This window comes from Chenopodium album, chromosome 2 (assembly GCF_948465745.1).
Source record: "Chenopodium album chromosome 2, dcCheAlbu1.1, whole genome shotgun sequence".
Lineage (NCBI taxonomy): Eukaryota > Viridiplantae > Streptophyta > Magnoliopsida > Caryophyllales > Amaranthaceae > Chenopodium > Chenopodium album.
In genome coordinates, this window is record NC_137835.1 from 17,840,214 (window position 1) to 17,867,571 (window position 27,358).

The 27,358-nt window shown below is 35.2% G+C and overlaps 1 protein-coding gene across 1 annotated transcript; it reads left to right on the forward strand.

Annotated features, from left to right (window-relative positions):
* The first annotated feature begins 281 nt into the window (after positions 1-281).
* LOC145583907 (chitin elicitor receptor kinase 1-like) lies at positions 282-19,831 on the forward strand. The gene is made up of 10 exons (XM_081640858.1): positions 282-1,080; positions 10,224-10,373; positions 10,768-10,949; positions 11,436-11,525; positions 14,180-14,273; positions 14,352-14,503; positions 14,577-14,668; positions 17,622-17,760; positions 18,868-18,966; positions 19,066-19,831. Exons 1-10 carry the CDS (start codon positions 456-458, stop codon positions 19,225-19,227), a joined length of 1,785 nt encoding a protein of 594 aa, XP_081496984.1. The 5' UTR covers positions 282-455; the 3' UTR covers positions 19,228-19,831.
* The last annotated feature ends 7,527 nt before the right edge of the window (positions 19,832-27,358 follow it).

The following is a 27,358-nucleotide window of genomic DNA, read 5'->3' on the forward strand; positions in this document are numbered from 1 at the left end:
AAAGGGATAGTTATAAGCTATAATGACCCTCCATTAACACATTTTATAACACTTTTTCAATTTTTTTTAAAACATTTATTAAGGTTACACTTAATTAACTACTTATCCTTACATAATCTATTTTTTTTTTATTTTTTTTTATTAAGTTGCAATTATTACATGTTGATCGTTGACTAACCGGTACAATGTGAATTAACGAGTGTCAAACAAAACTTATGGTGCGGGGTTTACGAATTTTTGCCTACTAGCCGATTTCCCATCTAAAGTATCTTGATTAAATCTAGAATTAATTACTCTAGTTAGTTGACGGTCCAACAATAATGTCCACTAGTCAACATTCAAACAAAAGGATCATCCTGCCTTCATTATTCTACCCACTTTGCCAAATTATAAACAAATTCATCACTCAATAATTCTCAATTTCTATCTCAAATTTCTGGGTATTTTTCATTTTAATGTCTCTTCAAACCAAATTATTACCACTTTGGTTTCTTCTTTTATGGATTTCTTCATCAACTTTCATGGTAGAATCAAAATGCAAAAAAGGGTGTCAAGCTTTAGCATCATACTATGTATGGAATAAATCAAATTTTACATTTATAACCCAAGTTCTGAATGTTACTGGAGATGAATTCCTCAGTTACAACCCAAGTATTCCTGACAAAGATAGGGTTCCATCTTTTGTAAGAGTTAATGTTCCTTATTCATGTGATTGCCTAAATAATGGGGATTTTTTGGGTCAGATTTTTCAGTACAAGTTTCAAAAGGGTGATACCTATGATATACTTGCTCATACATACTATTCTAATCTTACTACTGTAAGTTTGATTCAGAAATTCAATGATTTTCCCATAAATAATGTACCTGAGAATTCCATTGTTAATGTACCAGTTAGTTGCTATTGTGGGAGTAGTCAGGTTGATAAGAAATATGGGTTGTTCTTGACATACCCACTTCGTCCTGAGGATAGTTTGAGCTCGGTTGCCCGGTTTTCGAATTCGACACCGAGTTTGCTGCAGAAGTATAATCCTAATGTGGATTTTAATGCTGGAACTGGGATTGTGTTTCTACCTGCTAAAGGTATACCTTTTCTCAAGAGTACTTTATTTGCTATGATTCATTGGTTTCATTATATTGTTTGGTATTATTAGTATGTGCTTCTGTTTGATCACCAATTGAATGTGGGAAGTGTTGATTTTGTTATTGGTTGTTTTCAGTGATTTTATCTTTGAAGAACAATAGTAATGTGTTGAAAGTAATTATAGGGTTGTACATTATTTGATTAAGAACTAGGGTGTGATGAGTCATCTAGTTTCATCAGTATTGTTTAATGAAGATAGGAATTTTGGTGTAAAATTGTGCCATTTTTGATGAAGAAAAGAACTTGGTAGTGATCAATCTGATCGGTTATCTATAGTATTCCAAACATGGATGTGAGGATCCAATGATTGTGTCGATTAGTAATAAAAAGTGGTTATTTTTTGATTAAACTATCATTGCTATGCACTAACCCAAATTTGCTACCTACTCTCCTTTTCTCCCTTATTGTAAAGTAGCTGCCTTTATAATAATCCAACACTTGAAAATTGGCATTCTCAGTTGGGTTGTTGGGGCTTTATTTTTTTCTGATCTTAATGCCGTCTCTTCAAAAACAATTGTCGCATTTTTGGTTACTTCTTCTTCTATGGTGTTTTTCATCTTTCATAGTCGAATCAAAATGCAAAAAAGGGTGTCCAGCTTTAGCTTCATACTATGTATGGACAGGGGCAAATATCACATTCATAGCCCAAGTTCTGGGAGCTTCTACAGATGATATACTCAGTTACAACCCAAGTGTTCCTGACAAAGATAGGGTTAGATCTGGTAGCAGGATCAATGTTCTGTTCTCATGTAGTTGCCTTAATGATGGGCAATTATTGGGTCAGTTTGAGTATAAAGTTCAAAAGGGTGATACTTACGCTAAAATTGCTCAGGAATACTATTCAAATCTTACTACTGCAAATTTAATTCAGAATTTCAATAGTTTTCCCACAAATAATGTACCTGAAAATTCCATTCTTAAGGTTCCTGTCAATTGCTCTTGTGGGAATAGTGATGTTGATAAGAACTATGGTTTTTTTTTGACTTATCCACTTCGTCCTGAGGATAGTTTGAGCTCTATTACTCAGTTTTCGAATTCGACACCAAGTTTACTGCAGAGGTATAACCCAAATGTGAAATTTAGTGCTGGGACTGGGATTGTGTTTATTCCTGCTAAAGGTATAAATATCTTAAGAGTACTATTTGTGCAGTGATTGATTTGATTTACTTTTATGATGGTAGTTTAACTACTCAATTAAATGTAGAACTAAGTAATTATCTGGTTATGTGTTACTTTGGGAATTGCTGTTTTCAGTGAATTTTAATGTACAAGAGCAACAGTGGTTGTGTTGTTTCTGTTTTGAGGGTGTGCATTTCTTCAAAAAAACAAGAGCTTAGGTGTGAATATGTGATCATCTATGTGATTTTCCCTCTCTTTTTTTGGTTGGTTTTTTGAGTTTTCATTATAGTCTGAAATATGAATGCTCCAGACAAACCAAATAGAATGCTTGATGCACAAAGTCTCAGTATTGGGTGTGGGGGTAACCAAGAATTGAGATTATGCTCATCCTGGATCACAGCCTTTGAGTCTCTGTTAGCCCAAAGTTATATAAATAAATAAATAAATAAATAAACGTAGTGCATGATTAGAGACTCAGATGATTAAGATTAAAATAAATTGGCTAACTTGTATGGTTGTACCTCATTAACCCCCTCTGATGTCAGGAGTTAAGTTTTCGTTAATGTCAACTTTGATGCTTGAGAGGGGAAGACAGGAGCTAATAATTCTAAGAGGGAAAAAGATTACTAGCGTATTTGAAACGGCCAATAGGGTGAGGCTGGAGCATTATGAATCTTAGTCTTTCAAGCTTCAAAGGCAATTATTGATAGGTTTCTATCTTTCTCAAATAAGTAAAAGAAGTGTATTGATGAGATGGATTGACTTTCTCAGGCTTAAGGAGCAGATCTTTCAAGGAATTAATGATGTCAAACTAATTGTGAGAAGTAGTCATGACTTTAATATGTTGTAACAATGTTTTAAGGGAGTGTATGCATAACTTGATGTAACTAATATTTATTTGGGGAAGATGAGAGGTAGCTGGCTTTATAGAAGAATTAACTCCTGTAATTCCTTAGTGTTTTGAATATATTTTTCTATGAGAAGCCGAGAAGGAATTTGCTGATGGAAAAAGATAAGCTAGAATTGAATTGATAAATCCAAGAAGCAATGGGCCTTCGGTATTGGTGTCAATTGTCATGGATTTGGTAAACTCTTGATATGCAGTTAAAATATGAAAAAGAGTTTTCTAATTAAGAAAAAATTGACTAGCGTAAAATAAGATTTGGCTTAGGCAACTTTATAACAGAAGACAAAGTGAAGATCAAATAATGAACTTATGAACCCATCCAGTCAGCTGCAAAACCAATATGTCTCACAATGGGAAAAAGTTATGGAGCCTGTCACATGAAAACATAGAAGGCCGCATTCTCATTATTGATAAGTCAGATACACTAACACTTGGAGCAAAGTTTTGTAAGGCCTAAGTCTTTGCTGATAGTTTTGCTATCAGTCTTACCACCTATCCTAATTCAAGCCTTGACCATATTGCTGTATGCTTTCCAAGTGATAAGATAGAAAAGGTGGGGGGGGGGGGGGGGGGGGGAGAGGACTAGTGTCTGTGATCTTATTGCTGTTCTATATATAATAAAAATAATTCGGTTGAACTTATGTTCCAAGGGGTAGGCTAAGAAATAATATCATTATATGACAATTTAGAGAAGAAGAATAGAGTGAATGATTTTTTGTGTTTTGTATTAGAGTATGAGCAGTGTATATATACAAGAGATTAGGGCACAAGAACTAGGCCCGTTAGCAATATAATCTACATACTAAATATAGGCCCTAACACCCCCCCTCAAGTTGGAGCATGCAAATCACAAATACCCAACTTGCCAAGTAAATACATGAATTGACTTTTACTCAAAGCCTTGGTGAATATATCCGCTAATTGGTCCGTAATCTTCACATAAGATGGACTAATGATACCGTCCTGAATCGTATCATGAAGATAATAGCAATCCACCTCAATGTGCTTGGTACGTTCATGGAAAACCGGATTCTGCGCAATATACTAAGCAGATTGATTATCACAAAACAAACTCATTGCGCGGGGATGCGAGACACCCAAACTCAGAAGAAGAGCCTTTAACCATTTCAACTCATCAGTAGTTTTTGACATAGAGCGGAATTCGGCCTCTGAAGAAGACTTGGCCACAGTGTCTTGCTTCTTAGTCTTCCAAGGAGAAGCACCAAGAAACACCAACCACCCAGTGGATAGATCGTCGCGACAAGGGACAACCTGCCCAATCCGAATCACACCAACCTGTAATATGTAAATCACACTCTGAACTCAAAAGGATTCCCTGACCGGACATCCTTTCAAGTATCGCACTGTATGAAGAGCAACCTCCTAATGGTCCTGACGCGGGGTTTGCATAAATTGAGATAAAATATGCACCGCATAAGCTAGATCAGGTCTAGTAAAAGACAAATAAATTAAACGACCCACGAGCCGCCGGTATATTTCTGGATCAGAAAGAAGAGAGGACTCAGATTTCGCCAGATTGTGATTTTGCTCAATAGGAGTACCTGCCGGATGTGCCCCTAGCAAACCGGACTCTGCAATTATATCAAGTGTATATTTCCGTTGACATAAAAATATGCCTTCTGGACTCCGTGCAACCTCAATGCCAAGAAAATACTTCAACACACCCAAATCTTTCATATGAAAACAGTCACTCAAATATGATTTGAATTTTGAAATTGCAGAAGAATCATTACTAGATACTATCAAGTCATCAACATACACCAGAACACTCAGTTGAATAGACCTAGATTGCAGAGTAAAGAGAGAGTAATCAGAGTACGATTGCAGAAATCCGTACCTTTACAGAGATGAGGCCAATTTAGAGAACTCACAACGAGGTGCCTGGCGAAGACCATACAACGACTTCAGAAGACGACACACCATACCAGGTTGAGAGCCATGAAACCTAGGGGGAAGCTTCATATAAACTTCCTCATCAAGATCACCATGAAGAAATGCATTGTGGACATCCATCTTATGCAATTCCCAATTCTTTGCATCAGCAACAGCAAGAAAAGCACGAACAGTTACCATTTTAGCTACGGGAGCAAAAGTCTCGGTATAATCAATACCCTCAACATGATGATTACCAAATATAACCAGACGAGCCTTCAATCTCTCAAAAGTGCCGTTAGAATTAAGCTTGACCTTGTAAACCCATCTGCACCCAAGGGCTTTCTTGCCCGGAGGTAATTTTTCCATTACCCATGTTCCATTGTTTTCCAATGCATCAATTTCTTTTTGCATTGCCTCTTTCCACCCCTCATCTTGCATTGCCTCCTTGAAATTACGAGGCTCAACCACCGTATCAATAGCTACAATAAATACACGGTGTCGCACAGAAAATTTATCACAATTCACAAAATGTGCTAAAGGATAGGGAGTACCTGAGGAGCATGGAGTAGACAATGAACTAGGAGGGATAGATGGACTCGGAACAGAAATAGTATGTGCAACATAATCCCAATGCCAACCTGGGGGATGTCTATGTCGTTGACCACGACCAAGATCAAGAGATGATGTAGAGGAGAGGCTCGGATCAGCAGCCTCCGAGGCAGAAGCAGTAGCAGAGGGCTCAGAAGAAGTGGCACTAGTGTGAGTATCATGGGGGGTAGCACAGGTAGTGGCAGCGGCGTCACAAGCAGTGGCAGCTCGGTGCTTGTGGTGAACCACGGTCAATAGAGGATTCACCGACCTCCAACACATTTTCCAAATCATCCAAAAAATCATGATCAACTACCACATTTTCTTGTGACACACCCTCGGTTCCCACATTAGCCTTAAGAGAGTCACTAGTAGACACAAAGGGGAATTCATTCTCATAAAATTTGACATCACGTGAGACAAAAATTTCACCAGTATCAAAATCATATAACTTCCAACCCTTCTTGCCATGGGGATAACCCACAAACACACATTACCTACTCCTAGGAGCAAATTTGTCACCCTTAGCTTTTTGATTATGAGCGAAGCAAAGACACCCAAAAACACGCAATGCATCAAAATCGGGTTCTTTGCCAAAAAGCATTTCATATGGAGTTTTCTTATCAAGTAAAAGAGAAGGAGTGCGATTAATAACATAAACCGCCCCAAGAATACACTCACCCCACAAATCAATTGGCAAATTGCCTTGAAACATCAATGCTCTACCAACATTCAATATATGTTGGTGTTTACGCTCTACCCGACCATTTTGTTGAGGAGTACCGACACAAGAGGTTTGAAAGAGAATGCCATGTTCATCAAAATAGGGAAGCATGTGTTTGAATTCAGTTCCATTATCACTCCGTACACACTTAACAGTAACATCAAATTGATTTTTAACCATAGCAAAGAAAGAACAGAAAGAAGAATAAACTTCAGTTTTATCATTCAGCAAATAAACCCAAACACCTCTTGAAAAATCATCCACTATAGTTAAAAAATAATGAGCACCACAAGTAGAAGCCGTCTTATACGGTCCCCACAAATCACAATGTATCATTTCAAGAATACGACTAGCACGACTATCACTATCAGGAAAACTGGCTCGGGTTTGTTTTGCTAGAGGACAAATTTCACATGCTTTATGTAAACACTTAGGAGCAGAACTACCTCGAATAGCAGGAAGCAGTTTGACAATTTTCTCCGACGGATGCCCCAAACGACGATGCCACAACTCAAATGTAGAAATGTCCGGACGCGTGAGAGCATATACTTTTGGGAGACGCCGGAAATAATATATTCCATCTATCCGTTCACCGCCTCCAATTAAGCTCCCCGAGGATTGATCCTGTATAGCACAAAGAGAATTAGTGAATCGGACATAACAATGAGTGTCGTCAATCAATTTAGACACCGAAATTAAATTGCAATTTAAGTTAGGAACAAATAGGACATGTTCTAGAATAAGGCCATCCGCCAAGAAAACACGACCCTCCTTTGTAGCCATAACCTTAGTACCATCGGGAAGACCAACAGGACAAGGTAGAATTATGCTAACATCGTGAAGAGAATACTCATCACAAGTAACGTGATGAGATGCACCCGTATCAATTATCCATGACAAAGAAAAATAACCATCATTAGTGCTTTTGGGAGAAAGGTTAGAAGAATCAAAAACACCACCCAATATAGGTGTATGTGCGTGAAATTGAGTAGTAGGCAGAGTAGAGGAATCAACAGCAATGGGCGTAGGAGGGGCAGTAGCCGGAGGAGAAGATTGTCGTTGGTGTCCATATTTGTCAACCCACCATTCGGGTAGGCCTTGAACAAGAAAGCAGGCATCATAATCATGCCCATGACGATTACAATGAGTACAATATCGTGTCGATTTATGACGATGGTTGGACATAGAAAATCCAGCAATTAGAGTATCATGTTGATCGATGGTGTCGTTCGCCATTGAAAAACAAGAAGCAGAAGTAGAAAAATAATATATAGAAACCCACACAAGTCAGAGATGCACGCACACCAAGGCTATGTAGCACTAGTCTGCAACGCACAACACCAAAGAACAGCAATAAAAAAAATTAGAATTACCAGAATTAGGGATTAACCCTTAATTCAAACCAAAAAACCCAAAAGAATATTATTGAAATTGATATTTGGGGATTAGAATATAGAATTTTAGAGAGTAGAGATTAGAAAAATAATTTAGAGTTTTAGAGAGTAGAATTGTTTTGGCTCTGATACCATGACAATTTAGAGAAGAAGAATAGAGTGAATGATTTTCTGTGTTTTGTATTAGAGTATGAGCAGTGTATATATACAAGAGATTAGGGCACAAGAACTAGGCCCGGTAGCAATATAATCTACATACTAAATATAGGCCCTAACATTATATGTTCACTTCTATGATAATTAACACTTTTACCATCAAGATATATCAATAAATGAGTATTATGGTATTTTTACCTGCTTCGTATCTTGCCTTTGATTTTTTTTTTTTTTTTGGGCTAATCTTTACTAGAGAAAATAAAGCCTGGGCAAATTGTGGATTTGTAATAAAGTAAGAAAAACCAAGCGTATGCTTTTTGTTTATGGAACATGCTTGTGATTGTTTTCCTTGTATATGCTCTTGAAAGTTGAAATTGTTTCACTAATTTATTTATTTATATTTATTTTTTATTTATTTTTTATTACAGATAAAACTGGACAATATCCTCCTCTGCCTTCAAGGTACAATTCGATGGTAATACTGTATGCATATATATAGGGAAAATTTCATCATGATTACTCTGGTTAAGTTTTTTAGTTTATTAGACAGTCAAACAATGTTTCGTCATAGTTTCCTTGCTTTCTTTAGATTTTGATGAATATATCTGTGTTAGTGTTCCCTTCGTTTACATATGTATGTGCTCATCACTAACTGTTCGCACCACTTTTCTATTACCATGGGGAAATATGTATGTAAATCAACAATGTCCACCCATCACTTTAGTTTTGTTCCCTCTTATAGAAGATTGACCTCTGGACTTTTCCCAAAGCTTTAAAAAGAATAGTTGGCTTACTTTATTTATGATGTGTAATACAAGCAATTGCTAATGTTAGAACCATAATTTTATAATATTCGTATTAATGTACTACCTCTGTTGTTGTTGCTCTCTCTTAAATTTAAAGCATTTCTTGATTTCTGTGAAAAAGTAAGTGAAATTAAAAAGAAACAAAGGGTGTATATTATTAGGCAATATATGACTTCAATGGATTAAACCAAATATCATTGTTAGAAATCTCTTAGAAGGTAGTTTTATAAGAGTATCATTTTGTAGCTTACTAGCTTATACAATTATATAGTGGATAAGAAGAATACCACTTGACAAGGTTTGAATACCAAAGTGAAATACTGAAAAGTAGGCTATTATTTTGGTATAAAGGGAGTATGTGTCCTATATTCCTAGTCATGTTTTGTTATGGATATACCCTTATTTGACATGAGGTTTCCAGTAATGGATCTGATTGTCTTCTTCATGGCCTTGTTCATGTAGATGTCAAAGGGTTTGTTGGCTTGCTTCTTAGCAGCAATCTAAACTGTGTTAGGATGGAAAAGAAAGAAACATGATAATTTTATATAGGGCCAAGTGAAGAGGTTTAGGAAGGGGTCATGATGGTCAAATATAAGCTTTGGAAATATTTATTGATTTGTGTCATATGATCTGGATGTATGATTGGCATTTCTAGCAAACATAAAAGGACAATTTAAAATTGATTTAGAGAAGATTGAGTAACTTCTTGAAATCTAAAATTTCAAAAACTAATGCATGATAGGAGGTTTGAAAAATGTATGTTGGAAGTTATTTGGTGCGAGGTAAATATACAACCAACAAAGATTCATAGAAAAATATGTAAATGGCAATTGTATCTTAATATATAGGAGACTTCGTGTACCTAAAGATGACTATGGGCCGTGCCTCGTGCTTAACCCCCATTCCTCGTACCAAGCCCCTATGCCTTGAGCATGGCTAGACCTAGCCCACGGTTGAGTCTACTCGCTACGTGTCATGATGTGCCATGCCAAATTTTTTTAAAGGGGTAGTCCATGCACGGCCCAAGCCCACGTGCCACCATGCCATGTTTGTGTGCCTAAGCCTTATTTAACATACTTTTGTGTGCTTTGTCGTGTTGGGGTGTGCCGTGTTGTGCCTTGTGTTTTTCAAACAAAGGCATGGCCCAGCACGCATAATAGTGTGTCATGCCATGGGCTGGCGAGGCCTAATGCCATCTTTACGTGTATCCAAGATTAGATATTCCAAAGCTTAGAGCTTTGGTGTGGAATGAGTGTGATAAAGATGAACTGGATTAGTTTCATGCCATGTTAGAAATCTTTAAATTATGTATTAACTTTCCTTTTTTTTTTTTGGTTTACTTTTTGTCTTTTGCAGCTCAGGTGCTTTGGTCCCTTTCACCATTGACTTATTTGGGATAGATCTTGTTGCTGTCATGAATTTGAACATCAATGAGCTCATAAAATCCAGTTTTAATGCTATGTGAAGTAACTGTCTCCTTTTGTGCAAGCAGGACTTTCAGGTGCAGTCATTGCTGTTATATCTGTGGCAGTTGTAGCTGTGGTGATTATGCTGGCTGTTTTATTTTTGCATATGAGAAGAAAGAAAAAGAAGAAAGCTTCACTATTCCTTGACAACTCTGGAGAATGGCTAGGACAGTCTGGTAAGATTTTGACCAATTATTTGCATCCTACAACAGCTATTACTCAGCAACAATTTTTTTTTTTTTTTTTTTTTTTTTGGGGGGGGGGGGGGGGGGGGGGGAAGGGAGAGAAGAAATGGAAAGAGGAAAAATTACAACATATGTGCTGTTGGTCTATGATTGGAATTAAGATTAGGGTGATGATGGGGGATGATTTTAGTAATTATATTATTATTGTCAGATTATATACTCATTTTAAACCATATAGTTCACACTTCACAGTTAATCATATGCTCACTTATTCTTTATTCTATAGCTAACGTTACTAATTTAATAGGAAGTCAGAAATAATTGCCTTTATCTTGATTATAATATTTAAAGGTTCAAATTATGCTCAACTGACTTATGATGACAGTTCAGGGAAGTTCACGAAAAACTGCAAGTTCATTGGATGCTGGAAACAGGGGTGTTACTGTTGACAAATCAGTTGAATTTTCATATGAAGAGCTTGCCCTAGCAACAGATAACTTCAGCATGGCTAACAAGATTGGTTCAGGTGGTTTTGGGGATGTTTACTATGCAGAGCTGAGAGGAGAGGTTTGTATGGCACTTATACTGATAGTGTCTTTGAATCAGCTGATGATTGATATTCTTGATTTAAGATCCATGCATGAAATTCACTTTTTCACAGTACATAATCTTCATGTGAAGTATTAACAAATCCTCTCTTATGGTAATTTTGGATTAGTGGTGTGATATTGCTCTATATTGGACTTCTTAATACTTGCAAAGTTTTTAGCTGAGTAGCATAGGGTACATCTTAAAAAGTTGTAAATTATAGAAAGTACCCCAATTTGGATTCCTACGTAGTTAATTCGCTTTACATGGGGGGAAAATGAGGTGGGCATAGCGTAGAACTATTAACACTCCTTGTGCATGTACAAAAACCTTATATATTTGTCTGTTTCTCATTACCCCTGACAAGTAACTTTTAGTCTGGCCAAAGATAGTATGAACTCTTTTGCGGCATTTTTATAATTCCTGATTTCCTTTTTCTTAATTGCATGCCTGAAATCTTCACAGAAAGCAGCTGTCAAGAAGATGGACATGCAAGCATCTAAAGAATTTCTTGCTGAGTTACAGGTTTTGACTCGCGTTCATCACTTGAATCTGGTATGCTTCATGAACTTTGTATTTATGAATTATGAAACATTTGCTAGCTGACATTATACTGTGGCTCTGCAATTTTTTGGCCTTTTGCCATAGTAGACCAGTATGTCTCCTCTTTATTGCACGATTTTGCTTGTTTTTCTGACATGTACACAGCTTTGGTGTGCTTAACCTCTAGAAAAGACTTTCATTTTGATTAACAGTGATTTCCAAAGGTGTAGAGCTGTAGACTATATGTAGTCATGTTATAATTTAGGGAAGTTTTCATTTTACTAGCTTTCTACAGGGCTTTTAGTGGTACTTTCTGTTAAGCAGAGGTTTAATCCTGTCCTCAAATACATTAAGGGGCCGTTTGGTTGGGGGTAATAAACAAAGGGAATGGGAATGAGAGGGTTTCATTCCCTTTGTTATTGTTTGTTTGCCACATTTTCCCATTCCCTTTACCCCTTTTTATTTTTGGGTTCACCCATTTTCCCTCTACACTCATTCCCCCCCCCCCTTTTGCATTCCCATTCCCCCCATCACCACCAACCTCACACCAACCACCACCTTGTTGCCCTACTCCATCGTCCAGCCACCTCTGCCTCTCCCAGTAATCGCTGCTCGCCGTCGTCGCCGCCGCCCAAGGACCGATCTCCCTCGACCACCTTGCTCCCTCCTCATCAATCGCCGGAGATCATCACTCCTCCCCCCATCGTCGCCGGAGATCGTCACTCCTCCCCCCATCATCGCTGGAGATCACCGGTCCTTCTCCACCCCCCTCCCTTGCCTTGACGCGAAAACCCTCCCTCTCCCCTCACGCGAAAACCCTCCCTCTCCCCTCAAAATCGTCGGCCACCGTTACCCCCACCCTCGAAACCCTAGCAGCTAGGGTTTCGAGGGTGGGGGTAACGGCGGCCGGCGGTTTTGAGGGGAGAGGGAGGATTATTTAGGGTTTTTGCGTGATGGGAGATTGGGAGGGGTGGTTTTTCGAGGACGGGAGTGGCGGCGAACAAGGGCGGCGAACATCCAGGCAGGGGCGGCGACGGCGGGAGGGGCGGCGGCTAGGATGTGGGTAGCTATAACGGTTGAAATTGGAGGTGTTGCGGTTGTGTCATGGTGGTGCTATGGTGGTGTGATTCTTGGGTGTTTTTTTTTAAAACAAACAACATGTTAAAAAGAATGGGTTTCATTCCATTCTCTTTGATTACCTTTCTTCATTCCATTCTGATTTCCTTGGGTGAACCAAACGGCCCCTAATTGATTTTCTAGTTTAACATGCTTTGTCTTGCCCTGGTCCAGATGTCTAGTAGCCGGTAGACAGGACTATGACTACTTTAGGGGTTTTAAATTCTGAAAAAAGCACTGAAAGGATATAATTGGATTTATTTGCTGCATAAGGAGTCCACCAAGAAGTTACAAGTAGGACTCCTTTTGGCTCCAAAGAGTCTTGAGTGCTTAGCGTTTGAAGATATCATAGGGTGAGGATCTCCAATCTTGATTTGTAAAATATGTGGAGGTAAATTCTCTACGTGAAATTGATTTGGTTACAGGGAAGGAATTGAATTGAAGCTATCATATTGTTTACTCTTACAACTTCCCTAAATAACAGGCTACATTTTCACTAACTTTATCATATTGTCAAAAACATTATACCTCTGTTCTTGAAAGTTCTTTACACTCACTATTTGCACGGACTCTGATGCTGTATATTTAACCATATATATCCAATTTTGTATGCTAAAAATTTATGAAATTTGATATTTGGAAAACATAAATCGAGACGAATCTAACAAGATCCCACATGACAATGCTTTGAAGTGAGCAATATCGAGAATTCATGGTCAATGTTAGTTGTTTGCCAAATTTGGACAAATATTCCAAAGTGTCAAGAACTTTTTCTATATAGGAAAATCTGCCATACATTAACTTTTACTCATGCTAACACCATCTTTTAAATTGTAACTGATTCCAATCCAAATCTCTAATATAAAAAAATAAAAAAGAAATTAAAAAAAAAAAAAAAAAAAGCCCTCGGTGCCTCCTTTCTCTATCAAATTCTTCTCAATAACTGAATCTGAACCTCCTCCATTACCAGTACTTAATGATTGACCTAGTTGTGTGCGAATCGAAATCTGTACTCTGAAGATGAGATGAAACTATGAAAGTAGGGATAGATTTTTTTTGACAGATCATATAGATCGAGGAAAGTTAAGTAATCAGATAATTTTGAATGGAGGGAGTTGGGAGTGTACATTCTCTCTGGAGAAGCTCAGGAGCTCTGCTACTCTGAAAATTAACTTGTCACCCATAATTTGTATCCCCTTATGCATTTAGCTATTCAGGCCTTCTTCTGGAATCTCACATGTCTTCTTAAAAGCCAACTTATTCAGGTTCTTAATGGCAGCTGAAGCTGTATATTATATATTTGAAAAGACTATCAACATAAGAAAATCCTGCTATGGTTCTTGTCAGATATGCTGTCTAATAGAGTAATAGCATTTTTGTTATCACCGCCTCTTCATTTTTGGGGGAAAGTCTTCTTCCAATTACTTAGGACATTGTTGAGAGGAGTTTATCTAATTGAGTACTAAGTTAGAGGATAAAGTTTGCTTACCTTGTTTAATTCCCATATTGGCTTTTTACATGCCGTTAATGATTTATACTATTGGTTGCAGGTTCGCTTGATTGGATATTGTGTTGAGGAGTGTCTTTTCCTGGTGTATGAGTTTATAGAGAATGGCAATTTAAGCCAACATCTGCGTGGCACTGGTGAATTTCTATTATTGGAAATCTTCTTGGTGATGTATCTTGGCATGATGCCAATAATAATTTTTTTTACGTGCTCAGGAAAAGAACCACTACCCTGGTCTACCCGAGTGCAAATTGCTCTTGATTCAGCAAGAGGTCTTGAGTACATTCATGAGCACACAGTCCCTGTTTATATCCATCGTGACATTAAATCTGCCAATATACTGATAGACAAAAGCTGCCATGCAAAGGTGTGATTGATTCCTTTCTTTTCGAAATGGAAGCTTTTAAATGTTTTTTTCCTAAATTTTTTCATCATTGCAGGTTGCAGATTTTGGATTGACCAAGCTGACTGAAGTTGGAAATTATTCAGCTCCCACTCGTCTTGTGGGTACATTTGGATATATGCCTCCAGAGTAAGAAAGAAACTTCCCTGTTACATTTTCTGAGCATGTAGTTTTCCAATCAGAAATTGCCAAAAAATACTCCCATGACATTAGCTGGGTGGAGCTGTTAGTAATGATAGAATTTGAACACCTTTCCCAAATTAATTGACATGTGTACTTGGTCCAACCTGGTTATAGTTGTTAACCTGCCAAATCAACCTCGCATACAGTGAGATTAATCTCTCTCTAGTATCTAAATTGTTGTCACATAAACTTGGATATATGCCAGATATCCTTAGTGCCTCATTAATAGAGACCGTCCTTCAATATAATTCACAATTTAAGATATCTAATCGCTACGTGTTTTTGCAATCCAATCTGCAATTGTAAAATCCTAATTTTTGGAAAAATTTACAAAAATAATCCCACCTTTCAAGGACCTTCTCATATTAGTCCCACCTTTTGATTAACTCAATATAATCCTACCTTCTAACGCACTCTTCTTAAATTGGACCCTTTTAAAAAAAATGACCTGCTAGAACAGGTTACATATATGACATGGCGTTGACTGTTGGACTATCAATGTTTTTAAAAACCCACCTCATATTACCCCTTCATTTTTCAGTAATTTTTTACAAATAATCTATGGCTACGCAAAATAAAAAATCAAGCAAATCTAGGTCTCCATATTCAACCTCCGGCTCAAAACTTTATAGAAAGATTGTTATTTACTAATTGATATCACAACAATGAAGCTGTTTTGCATGTTGTCAAATCAGGGCCAAACATTGGCAAGATGTTTAAAAGAACATTAGAAGTTAAATGAACATAAGTGTGCATTGCCATTTCAAAATACTTTCCATATCCAAATTTACAAGAACATACATCATAATTTTTGTAAAGATAATACAAAATACTTGCCATGCCATAAAAAATAATCCAGAGTTATTGAACAACAAAATAGTCTAACACTATGTTACATGGACTCGGGAATGGGTGTCGGACACGAACACATGTCCAAGTGTCCGATCCGGCAAGTTCCAAAATTTTAGGTCACGGGGACTCTGTCAGATATTTGTACACGGGTACGAGGACACATCAATTTGTCAGTTACAGTTATAAGAATAAATTATATATTATAAAAGTTTTAAATTTTTCATTACGTCCACCCCTATATATATATATTTTTTAAAATTTTAATTGTTTTCTCTCTAAATTTTCCATTTAATGGCACTTTTTCTCTACATCAATAGTGGTTTTCGAGCAAGATGTGTTTTTCTTTAATGTTTCTCCTCTTTTTTCCTCTCCACTCTAAGTGAAAGTGTCCGAGTGTACAGTGAAGTGTCGGACACGTGTCCCGTGTTCGTGCCCGTGTCGTGTCGTGTCGACACGGACGCTTCGCGATTTTAGCCGTGTCCGATTAACATAGGTCAAACAAATTGCTGCGGTATGTAATTTCACAAATTTGACGTTAAATAGATGGCTACTGTGATGAAGTTGAGGCTTAACTAGATTGCAGCAACTGGAAAGCTAAGATTGATCTCTGACTTGCTGACATTGGAGTTGCCAGTGTTGATTATTTTGGGTGGGAACTTTCGTATGAAGCTGAGATTGACCTCAAATTGTTGTTCATCTAAAGGCACAATATGAACCTCTTACTAATGGCGTTTCACCATTGTTGAATAGTACGGAGGTTGAAGGAGGGGGAGTAAATGAAGGGAATTGGTAGTTGGGGGGTTTGATTAATTTGGGCGGGAAATTTAGTCGTAAGACATTGTTGTCTTCCCCTAAAAAAATTATTCGATGTTTCTTTAGATTAGTAAATAATGCCATGTCATATACGTAACTTGCTGTAGCAGGTCATTTTCTAAAAGGGTCCAATTTAAAAAGAATGTGTACAAAGGTGGGATTACATTGAGTTAATCAAAAGGTGGGACTAATATGAGAAGGTCCATGAAAGGTGGGATTAGTTTTGTAAATTTTTCCGTACTTTAAAGCATTGATAAGAGTATATGGAGAAAAGTCAATAGACAAACAATGTTGTAATAAATTGTCCTCGTTATAAGTAATCCATAGGTTTGACTTAATATCTGTGACAACAGGCATCACTATATGGCATGTCTCCTAGTTCCCATTCCTATGGCTGTAGATTTCTTTGCTACAAGAAATGCAAACATGGTGGTGATTTGGTCTATTATACACCTGGATGTACCTTCATAAGGTAGTCTATTATAGCTATAATCTATGTTACATGGAATCAGGTACCCATATGTGACAGACTAACAGGGGTACATGTCCAAGAGTCCGACCAGACTATTTAGTAAAAATATTCCATAATTTTGAACTAAAAATGAAGTGTTCGAGTGTCCCAATGTTCGAGTGTTAGGGTCCACCATGGGTACTTCAGATGAAATGAAGAGTCCATGGTAACATAGGCCATGATCATGTAACTATTTTTGGATAGAAGGAAAGGCAAGGGAGAGGGGAGGAGGAAGTGGAGGGAAGAGAAAGGGAGGAAAAAGGGAGCTCCAGTTTCTCTATAGAATCCAAATCTCTCCAATTTTCGAGGGATTATGCTTATTGAAGAGAGAGGGAAAATGGATCCCTCTCTCTTCTTCCCCAATCCTTTACCCAAACAAGAGAAATTGTCCTCCTTTCCCTGTCTATTCTTCTTTTCCTTCTATTTCTATTTAAACAAAGTGTTAATGCTCATATGGCAAAAATAAAATAAAAAAAAATTAAAAAAGAAATTGCACGTAACATATGCTCACTTGCAAATATGGGGCGCATATCTATCTGAGAAAAAGGTGAGTGGGCCATGCATTGCTCTTGTAGTTCATATACCTGGATTGTTGTGTCTATTGGAAGATCTGTCATATTTAGAAGGATTGTTAATCTTTTGGAGAGTTTTCTCATGTAAATAAAGAGCAGTCATTATATTCATAATCAATTGTATTTTATTTTTCTTTTATTTTATTTACAGGTATGCCCAATATGGCGAGGTCTCTCCAAAAGTCGATGTTTATGCATTTGGAGTTGTTCTCTATGAGCTCATATCAGCTAAGGCAGCTGTAGTGAAGCAAAATGCCTCTGGTCCTGACTCGAAGGGCCTTGTCGGCATGGTAAGCATTTGGTACACCCTCTGAAGTGGGTTTTATTGCTGAAGTTAAATAATTGCAATTTTGTCGGAAACGCTTATTGTAAACCAAATAAACCACGCCCCACCTTGTAACCTTTTCTCTTTAATTACTTATCATTTTTCCGTGGAAGTTGCTTTCATGCTATGAAATGACCCAGCCCCACCTGCCAATTTCTGTCTTTTTTTTTTTTTTTTTTTTTTTGGTGGGGGGGGGGGGGGGGGGTATTGGATTATTGATTCAAAGTAGTTTCTATAGTTTGATATAGGAACATGTGTTTGTTAGGTTTCTAAGTATTTTGCGGAATATGTGGAGACGTGGATTTAAATGGAGTTAGTGGGTCACTTACGTAGTAGTTTGTGCTTTACGTTAGACATGGGAACATGGGGTTATGCATCCTTAGCTATATCTTTGTTTGTAATGCCTATATAAGGTTTATTTTTTATTTATTTATTTATTTTTATTATTGTAGTTAGATTTAATTGGGTTGAATACCATTTTTTTTTTTGTTATTCTTTCCCCTCTCTGTCTATATATAACTTCAACAGGGGTGTCTGACATACACAGCATGTAGTAATTTTAGAACACTGAGATTGTGTTTACCTCACATCCCTGTATACATAGGGATTGATTGATGACATTTATGCGACAGGTTACTTTTTTTTTTTTTCACACTCAAACTAGGACGATCCTTTCAATGTATTCAGAACATGAAAATGAAATAAATTCATCCTATGTATAAAGTACCACATGTAGAAAGGATGAATGATTATTTGATTGGTAACAAATGATAAGATAAACTTATGAAGTTATGGTTGTCAAATGAGTGTGTTACCTAGACTAATAGACGCTAAGATGAGTGTGTGTGAAAAATTACCATTAGGCTATTAGCTGACTCACTGAACTTGGGAGAACGAGCCATCAGTGCCTTAACCACTATCACTAGGCTAAGGACTCTGGAGAAAATTTATCTAGTAGATGCTATAGCATGCATGTATATGTACTGAAAGATGTAAATGATTTAAAAGCTGGAGATTACACAGTTCGAGGCTATGTACTGAAAGATGTATATGTTTCTTGATAATTTCACAGTTTGAGGCTGTTCTCAAACAGCAGAATGACCAAAATGAGATTCGGAAACTGGTGGATCCTAGACTGGGGGACGACTACCCCCTTGACTTGGTTTTTAAGGTAGAAACTTTCTACTCTATTAATGGCGGAAATCTATTGTCTTTTGGATAGTTCATCAGCTAGAAAATGCATTTGTCTGATGGTTTTTATTTGCTGCAGGTGGCACAACTTGCATATAAGTGCACTCAAGAGGATCCTCATCTAAGGCCAAGCATGAGATCTGTTGTGGTGAACTTAATGACGTTGTCATCCACAACAGGTGAGTGGGACACAGGTACCTTCTATGAAAGTCGTCAGGGAAGTCTAGTTTCTGCACGTTAAGTCTTGTGACAGAGGATGAAAATCCGAAAATATAGAGGTCATATTGAAATGTTCGCTGTATAGCCTTTTGCCATTACAACTCTGCAAAGTCGTCAAGCAAGTGAAAGTGCCTGCACGGTAAGTGTTTTGCGACCCAATGAAAATCCAAAAATGTAGAAATTGTGTTAAAATATTCGCCATATAACCTTTGCCATTACAACTCTGTAAATATGCAATGTACTCCCTGTATGATCTCATAGTTATCCCCCATACACGTGATTCTGTAACATGCAGTTGTTGATTAGATCAGTAATTATAAGAATATACAGTTGAGGAGCTGGAAAGCAGCCAATCTTTTTCTGGTGTGTAATTATTTGAAAATTTATAATAACATAGTATTATGAGAAAATCCAAGTTTGTCTCCTTGATAAAACAATTGGTGTTTATCAAATGACCCGTAAATAAATGTGTAATATTTGCACCTTTCATAGATGAAGGGGTAAAACCGCTACTTATGATACTAAAATTTTACCTATGATATTATGATTTTGTCCGATAAAAGAAATATGTTTATCAAGGATCAAGGATATAAATTGGGGCTCCCTTTAGGATTATTGTTCTTTTTTTTTTTTTTGTAAGAAAAAACCTATTTACTTAATTATCCTCTAATTACCTCTCATCCACTTATTATCCTCTAACCCATCTAATATTTCAATAAATACATATCCCCTAATCTCTTTCCCCTACCTAATCATTCGATAACCTCCACCTAATTATTCAATAAATACTTATCCACCTAATTATTTAATAACCTCCACCGCCGACTGACCCTCCCTTTCCCCCTTATCCTCGCCGTTGACCACCACCTCTATTCGAACTTCTTACATACCCTCAATTCTCCCTCAAATACTCTCAAATTCACTATCAAAATTTGCAAGAATATTCTTGGAAGCTTTGAATCAAGTTCTCCCACACACTTAATGTATTTTTGCTTCGTTTTTATCTTATAATTTGCTCGAATTTTGTCCGAAAACCCTAGTAAAATCAATTTGGAGGTTTTCAATTTTGTGCATCTTACTTGCAATTTATGCTTGTTTTGGCTTCGATTATGTATGTATGTATGTGATGCTATGGTGATTTAGAAGCAAATTGCAATTGTTTTTGTAATACCCGTATTTTTATATGTATTTTAATTTAAATAAGTATTTTGTGAAGTATTTAACTAATACGAAATAAATTTTTTATGGCATTTTAATTATTTGTTTTGATAATTTTGGAAATACTGTACTTTATAAAAGGAAATTTTTATAAAAGGAAAATTTCAAAGTCAAAGTAAAAAACAAGTTTGAATAAGGAAAGGGATTAGGGTAGGAAGGGAATTTAAGTATAGGAGGGTTTCTAGAGAAAAAGAGGTATAAATTTTCTTTTATTATAACTATTGTTTATTTATTATTATTTTGGACAGTAGCTTTAGTTTCTACTGTGAAGTCAAAATTAATTTAATTTTTGTTGGATTTTATTTTTTTTTTCTTATTTTTTTGTCACATGTAAGCCAAATAGTACCTTTTTATGCTTTACTTTATATTTTTTCTATTTTATCTTTCAAAATAATAACTTTAATAACATTTAATTTTTTTTTTTTTTTTACACACACACAAAATATATATATATATATATATATATATATATATATATATATATATATATATATATATATATATATATATATATATATATATATATATATATATATATTGACAAATATGATTATCTCAAATTAATTTAAATCAACAAATATTACTCCGTATTACAAAAATACAAAACATTATTGTCTCAAAAGTTACTCCCTCCACTTCTAAATAATTGACGTGTTTGACTTTTTTCACGATTCATGTGTTAGCCTTGACCATTGTTTTTTTAGTAACGTATTAAAAATAAATTTATCATGATATATAATGTTAAATAGGTATTGATATAAAGTTTCAATATATTAACTTTTAATTTTTTTTTTTACTACTATTTTCTACTCATATATATTTAAGGTCAAATTAGTGCATTGACATATGTGTCACATTTGACTATATTATCAATTATTCAGGAAGGTACATACGATCATCAACCAAAGCTATTCCAAAAGATCTTGTGCTAACAACTTAGAATTATTTACTCCAATAAACTTCCATCCATTGCATTTAGTACTGTCAAAACGGTTTGACACTTTGGGTTCGGTTCAGTTTGAAATCGGTTCGGTATTAAATCGGGTCGGTTTAAAATTGGTTTAAATGTATCGCGGGTCGGTTTCAGTTCGGTTTAAATAGTTATCGGTTCGATTCGGTTTCGGTTTATTCTTGAGCGGTTTTAATTCGGTTCGGGTTGTAAACGGTTTGGGAAGTAAACGGTTCGGTACAGCTAGGTTGCGGTTTGTTAACGGTTCGGTGCAAACGGTTTTTATACCGGTTCAAACAGTTTCGGGTTGGAAACGGTTTTGAGTTAGAAACGGTTCGGTTCTTTTTCGGTTCAGTTTTAATTTGGTTCGGTTTGTTAACGGGTTTGCCTTTTATACGATTAAACGTTATTCGGATCAGTTCCATTTCACGTTTACTAAATTATGGTTCAGAACTTTTTTTTATATTTCAAAAAATCGGTTTTTAATCGGGTCGTTTGGATTTGGGCAGTTAAACAATTTTGGTTTGAAATTTCATGGTACTTGCTAACTAACCTTTTGCTGGTTAACAAGTTTTATATCAAGTAGAGACTTTTTTAGAGAGAAGAGAGAAAGAGAGGTGGTACCAATGCTTGAACCCTGGACCTAGACTTCAGAGGTTTCATTCTCTTACCACTAGTCCACAAGGTAAGCTGATGGTATCAAGCAGAGACTTCATCACTTCATATTTAGGCATTAGGCATTATATTATATACAAATTCTCATCGATTGTAAAAATACATATCATGTTATTTTCAAGTTTAGTCATACTGATGTTACTAGTTTATAGCGAAGTAACGTAGATTATAAAAGTTTAGTGTATTAATGAATTATTATTGTTTTACTATCACATTATAAGCTACTTTTTATTCAATCATCTAATTGATGTGTCATAATCATGATTTGATGAGTTATTGTGAGATCGAAATTACAGTTTGATTTATAGACAGTTCGGTTTATAAACGGTTTGGTGCAAACGGGTTGCAGTTTGTTAACGGTTCGGTGTAAACGGTTTTTACCTCGGTTCAAACGGTTTCGGGTTGGAAACGGTTTCGGGTTAGAAACGGTTCGGTTCTTTTTCGGTTTGGTTTGATTTCAGTTCGGTTTAAAACTGGTTCGGTTTGTTAACGGGTTCGATTCTTATACGGTTTGACATTATTCGGATCGGTTCAATTTCGGTTTTACTTAAATACGGTTCGGGTCGGTTTTTGGTTTTACAAAATCAGTTTTTAATCGGTTCGGTTCTCATTTGGGTCGGTTGGTTTCGGGCAGTTAAACGGTTTCGGTTTGAAATTTGACAGCACTAATTGCATTACAACAAAATTATAATAGCATATAATAATTATTTTAGACAATGAAACATAAAGCCAAACTATGAACTAAAAAAAAAAAACCGCATTACCTTAGTGTCTTTGCACTTCGTACTCTATACATCAAATTCATGAAATGAAATATTCTCAAATTTCACAATAATAATTAAAAATGTTCCTGTCAAAAAAATAAAAAATAAAAAATAAAAAATGTTAATATAATATCTTTTATGCAATAATGCAATACCATGACAATATAAACACATCTTAACTAGTTTTACATTTTTATTTTCAAAGAAAGTTTTACATTCTTATTTGGGTAATTGTTTAAAAACAAAAGTCAAATTATAAAGGAAAAAAAACAAACCAAATATCGGTACATGAGAGTTGAATACAATTAGAATGAAATTAGGAAAAGGGAAGTCAATGGGCTAGTAGGGGTGTGCTGATATTAATTTTGGGCGTGCGGAAATCAGCACCCGGTGTTATGCACCAAGTAGTTTCATGGAGTTGAGTGAAAGTAAAATATCCTTTAAAGTAGAAAATCATATCCCACGTTGTTACCTATCTTTTTCATCAGATATAGCCTTAAAAATACCTAAGTGCTTAATTGTTATAGTGTCATTTTAGCGTCTGCATTAGAATGTGAATATAATAAACTTATAGTAAAGCCACTATTGAATTGTAGAGTTAACCAAATATAAGGTAATATGTTATATATTCACAAAAATGTAAAGCAAATTGTAGGATGAATCATATATTTACCAAATTTTGCAATAATAGATATAATAAAAACCAACTATTATAGTGTGCTGCTATATAAGGAACCATTGTATATTATAGTGTATGTGAACATAACTTAACTAGTAAAGCAAACTATAAAGTTACTAATTTAGCTATCACATAGTGAGGAGAAACTTATAAATAAGAAACTCAATACCTTTCTCCTTACACCTTAAACATTTTTATACTAGATTAAAAATTTTGGTACATTCCTTGCATCTAATCTAATCTTAATGTCACCTTTTCTTAGCATTGTTATCATGCTAATAACAGTGATATTCTCGATCTCCCTCCTCTGTCATTCACTAATTAACTTATGCTCTAGCAACTCTGCCCCACCAATTGCAACTGCATCCTCACATACGCACCCAATTGTTGCAAGTGCACTAGTTGTTTTCCTTTTAGTGGTGTTCCTTTTAGTGGTATAGCAGCACGAGCATAAGCGGAGCCATGCACAATATAATGGGGTTAATTGACCCCATTTATTTACTCACTCTTGTAAAGTTTTGCTACATTATTCAATCAAAATAATAAGATATAACAATTAAATAACTTAACTTGGAGAAACAATCTGAGAGTTCAATCTACAAATACAAGGTACCCAAGCTTAAATAACTGGGTCAATTAATGTGTGGATGCTATGTGCAATATATAGACACGTGCAATACAAAGTAGTATATAACCATATCTAAGTTTAATTAGAATTTAGTATTAATTTATTTAAACCCACTTGAATAGATTGTTAGGTTCGTCACTGAGCGCGAGTAAGTGACAATATAGTTCTTCTGAATTAATTTCCTTGATTTTGTATATAAATTACTTTAAAATATTGCATAAAATGACTTTTTCTGATCATGTATTCACATGTATTGAAATTGGGTACAATTTGTACCCAATCTGGACAGGTACTAGTGTGGATTATCAAATTATCCTACCAAAGATTTCTTAGAACACGAAAGGGATGCGCATGGATCTTGCTCTAGTCAAATTGTCAAGGATTACTTCACAAATAGTGGAGATTTTTTTCACAAGAAGTATTACACAGAGTCATACAAGAAAAATGTTGAAGGGTATAGAGTTTAATTCTATCAAACCATTAGTTATTTGGGGTGACCAACTAATGGACCAGTGGAAGAGCCTAGCCTGATGATTTTATAATGTTCTTTGATTGAGCAAACTTTAGACAAAAATGAACATGAAAAATTATCCAATCTAATTCATGTAAAGTGTTTGATCAAAGGCCAAGATTGTAATTTGATAGTTGATTCGAGTTCATGCACTAACACTTGTTCCCTTTCTTTAATTAATTAGCTAATTTTTTGAAGTTATCATACATGTCGTGACAACCCAACTCCTTATAAGCTATTGTGGTTCAATAACGATGATTGGTTCCCTGATTTTCGGCTAAAGTGGAAAGGCTAGGAGAGGAATTATGGTTTAAGAGGAGGGAGGGAGTATGGTAAATCAGGGGAATATGCAGGCACCAGCGCCGGACTAAGGGGAGGGGCGGCGCCGACATGTTGGGAGGAAGGGAGGTTGGGTTGGGTGGCGGTTGTGGGGAAGTTGCTGGGCTCTGGGGGTTAGAGGTGGGTTTTTTTTTTTTTTTTTTTTTTTTGAAATTTTTTCAAGTTTTTTTTTTTTTTTAAAAAAAAGTCAATTAATTAATTTAAAAAATAACCAATAAGATGTTGTCACGTGACATAATTAACCCTGATGACAAACAAAATTAATTGATATCAGCCATTATGGACATTTGGTGATATTTTTGTCAAACTTAAGTGTATGTGATGAATTTGAAAATTTTCATGGATATACGATGAATAAAAAATTACTCAGGAATATATGGTGAAAAATCCGTTAATTTTTCTCCCAACGAACACAAAGCCCATTTAAAATGCACATTTTACAACTTATAACATAATTCAATTAAAAACTATATGAAATCACAAACTCTAACTAAAATTTCTTATTTTTGACCTATAGAAAATATAGGGAAAAATGGGGAAAATATGGATTATCCAAAGAAGTATTATGAAATGTAAACTCTGTTTTCAACTTTTTGTATCTAGTAATTTTATAATTTTATAACACAGAATAAATTAATTCAACACAAAATAAAGTATAACAAATATTATTCTACTATAATTATAAAAAAATCACTTTTATGACAAAAATCATAAGAAATCAGAACTACTATCGAAATATCATATATCTATATAGAAAATAATTGAAAAATAAGACAAAAATTTAGGTTCAAAAAATAAACAAAATCAACTTACAATTCAATTGTTGGTCATTTTCATATCTTATATCTAATGTCTTAGTTGAAATTTAAGAGAAACTTGTAGTTTTTTTTTTTTCAAGACAAATGTGGGAGATTTTGTTGGGAACGGAGCAACAAATAAATACAATATCGAGAAGAATAATAAAATACGGAACAACAAGAAAACAACACACAAGATTTTTACGTGGAAAACCCTCCTCAATAAGGGGAAAAACCACGATCCGAATCTCCACGGACGAAAATGACTTTACTAGCAATAATTTCAAGAGTACATTGACCACTACTACAATTACAATATTAGATACTATGCATTTTAGGATAGTCTACACTAAGTACCCTTAACATTAGTACTTATACTAATCCTAAAATACCTCTCACACTAATATTATGTTTGCCTCCCCGTCACTTCCTCCCTCGCTACTACAGATTTTGCTCTCCTCCTCTTTGAGGTATTTGTTGCTCTACTTCTTTTGCTAGTAAGCTGCTCCTTGCCTCTTACTCACAATACTCACTGACACTCACATATATATGCATAATACAAAGCTTCTTTCTTATGTTTTGGCTCCTACATGCATCATTACATATACCCCCAAAGTCAATACCTATACTCCAATTAGTATTATATACTCCTGGATCACTCCATACCCAATATACTTGAGTTATTTTGCCTAAGTCTTATGTTATTTTGCTTAAAACCTTGTGTTATTTTGCTAAAATAATATGTTATTCACTTATTTACTTTAACATCATGTATAAAAAAAAATTTTAAAAAAAAAACATGCATTTATTAAAATAATATGTACTTATTTAAAAAATAACATATATAAAAATTGAAATAATAAGAGGTTTACATCAAAATAACATGAATTTTATAAATCTAGAGTACAGCGAAGGGATCAATGTTGGGAAAAAAAAAAAAAACAACATGCAAATATAAAATAACATATACTTATTTTAGAATTATATATATATATATATATATATATATATATATATATATATATATATATATATATATATATATATATATATTGAAATAACAAGAAATTCATTTTTAAATAACATAAATTTAATAAACCGGAATACCATGCGATACTCCATGAGTAGCATAAAATTTGAGCCTATAGTCTATGACTATGATAAGTAGATTAGGCATATGACATCATCACAAATTCATGGTCATTTCAGTAACTTAAACTTTCATGCCCATTTATGACATCATCTTTTAATTTTTGTGTATTTTCTTTTACTACATAATTTTTTCTTTTAGTACATAATTATCAGGAAAATTTCACATTTACTACTAGGGAAAGCACTCGTGTTCACATTTGCTACCCCTTTAATTTTTTATTTTACTCCCTTCGTTTTTAAATACTTGCTCCACTTTCCTTTTCTGGCCGTTTTTAAATACTTGCTCCATTTCCTTTTTTGGAAAGCTTTTATAATATTTAATTCATTTCTCACACTTGGTGGACCCAACATAATACTCTCTCTCCTCCTATTCTTCCACTACTTTTGCTTTTTATAATTTTTTATTTTCTCAACTACCCCATTATCTTCATATTGTATTAC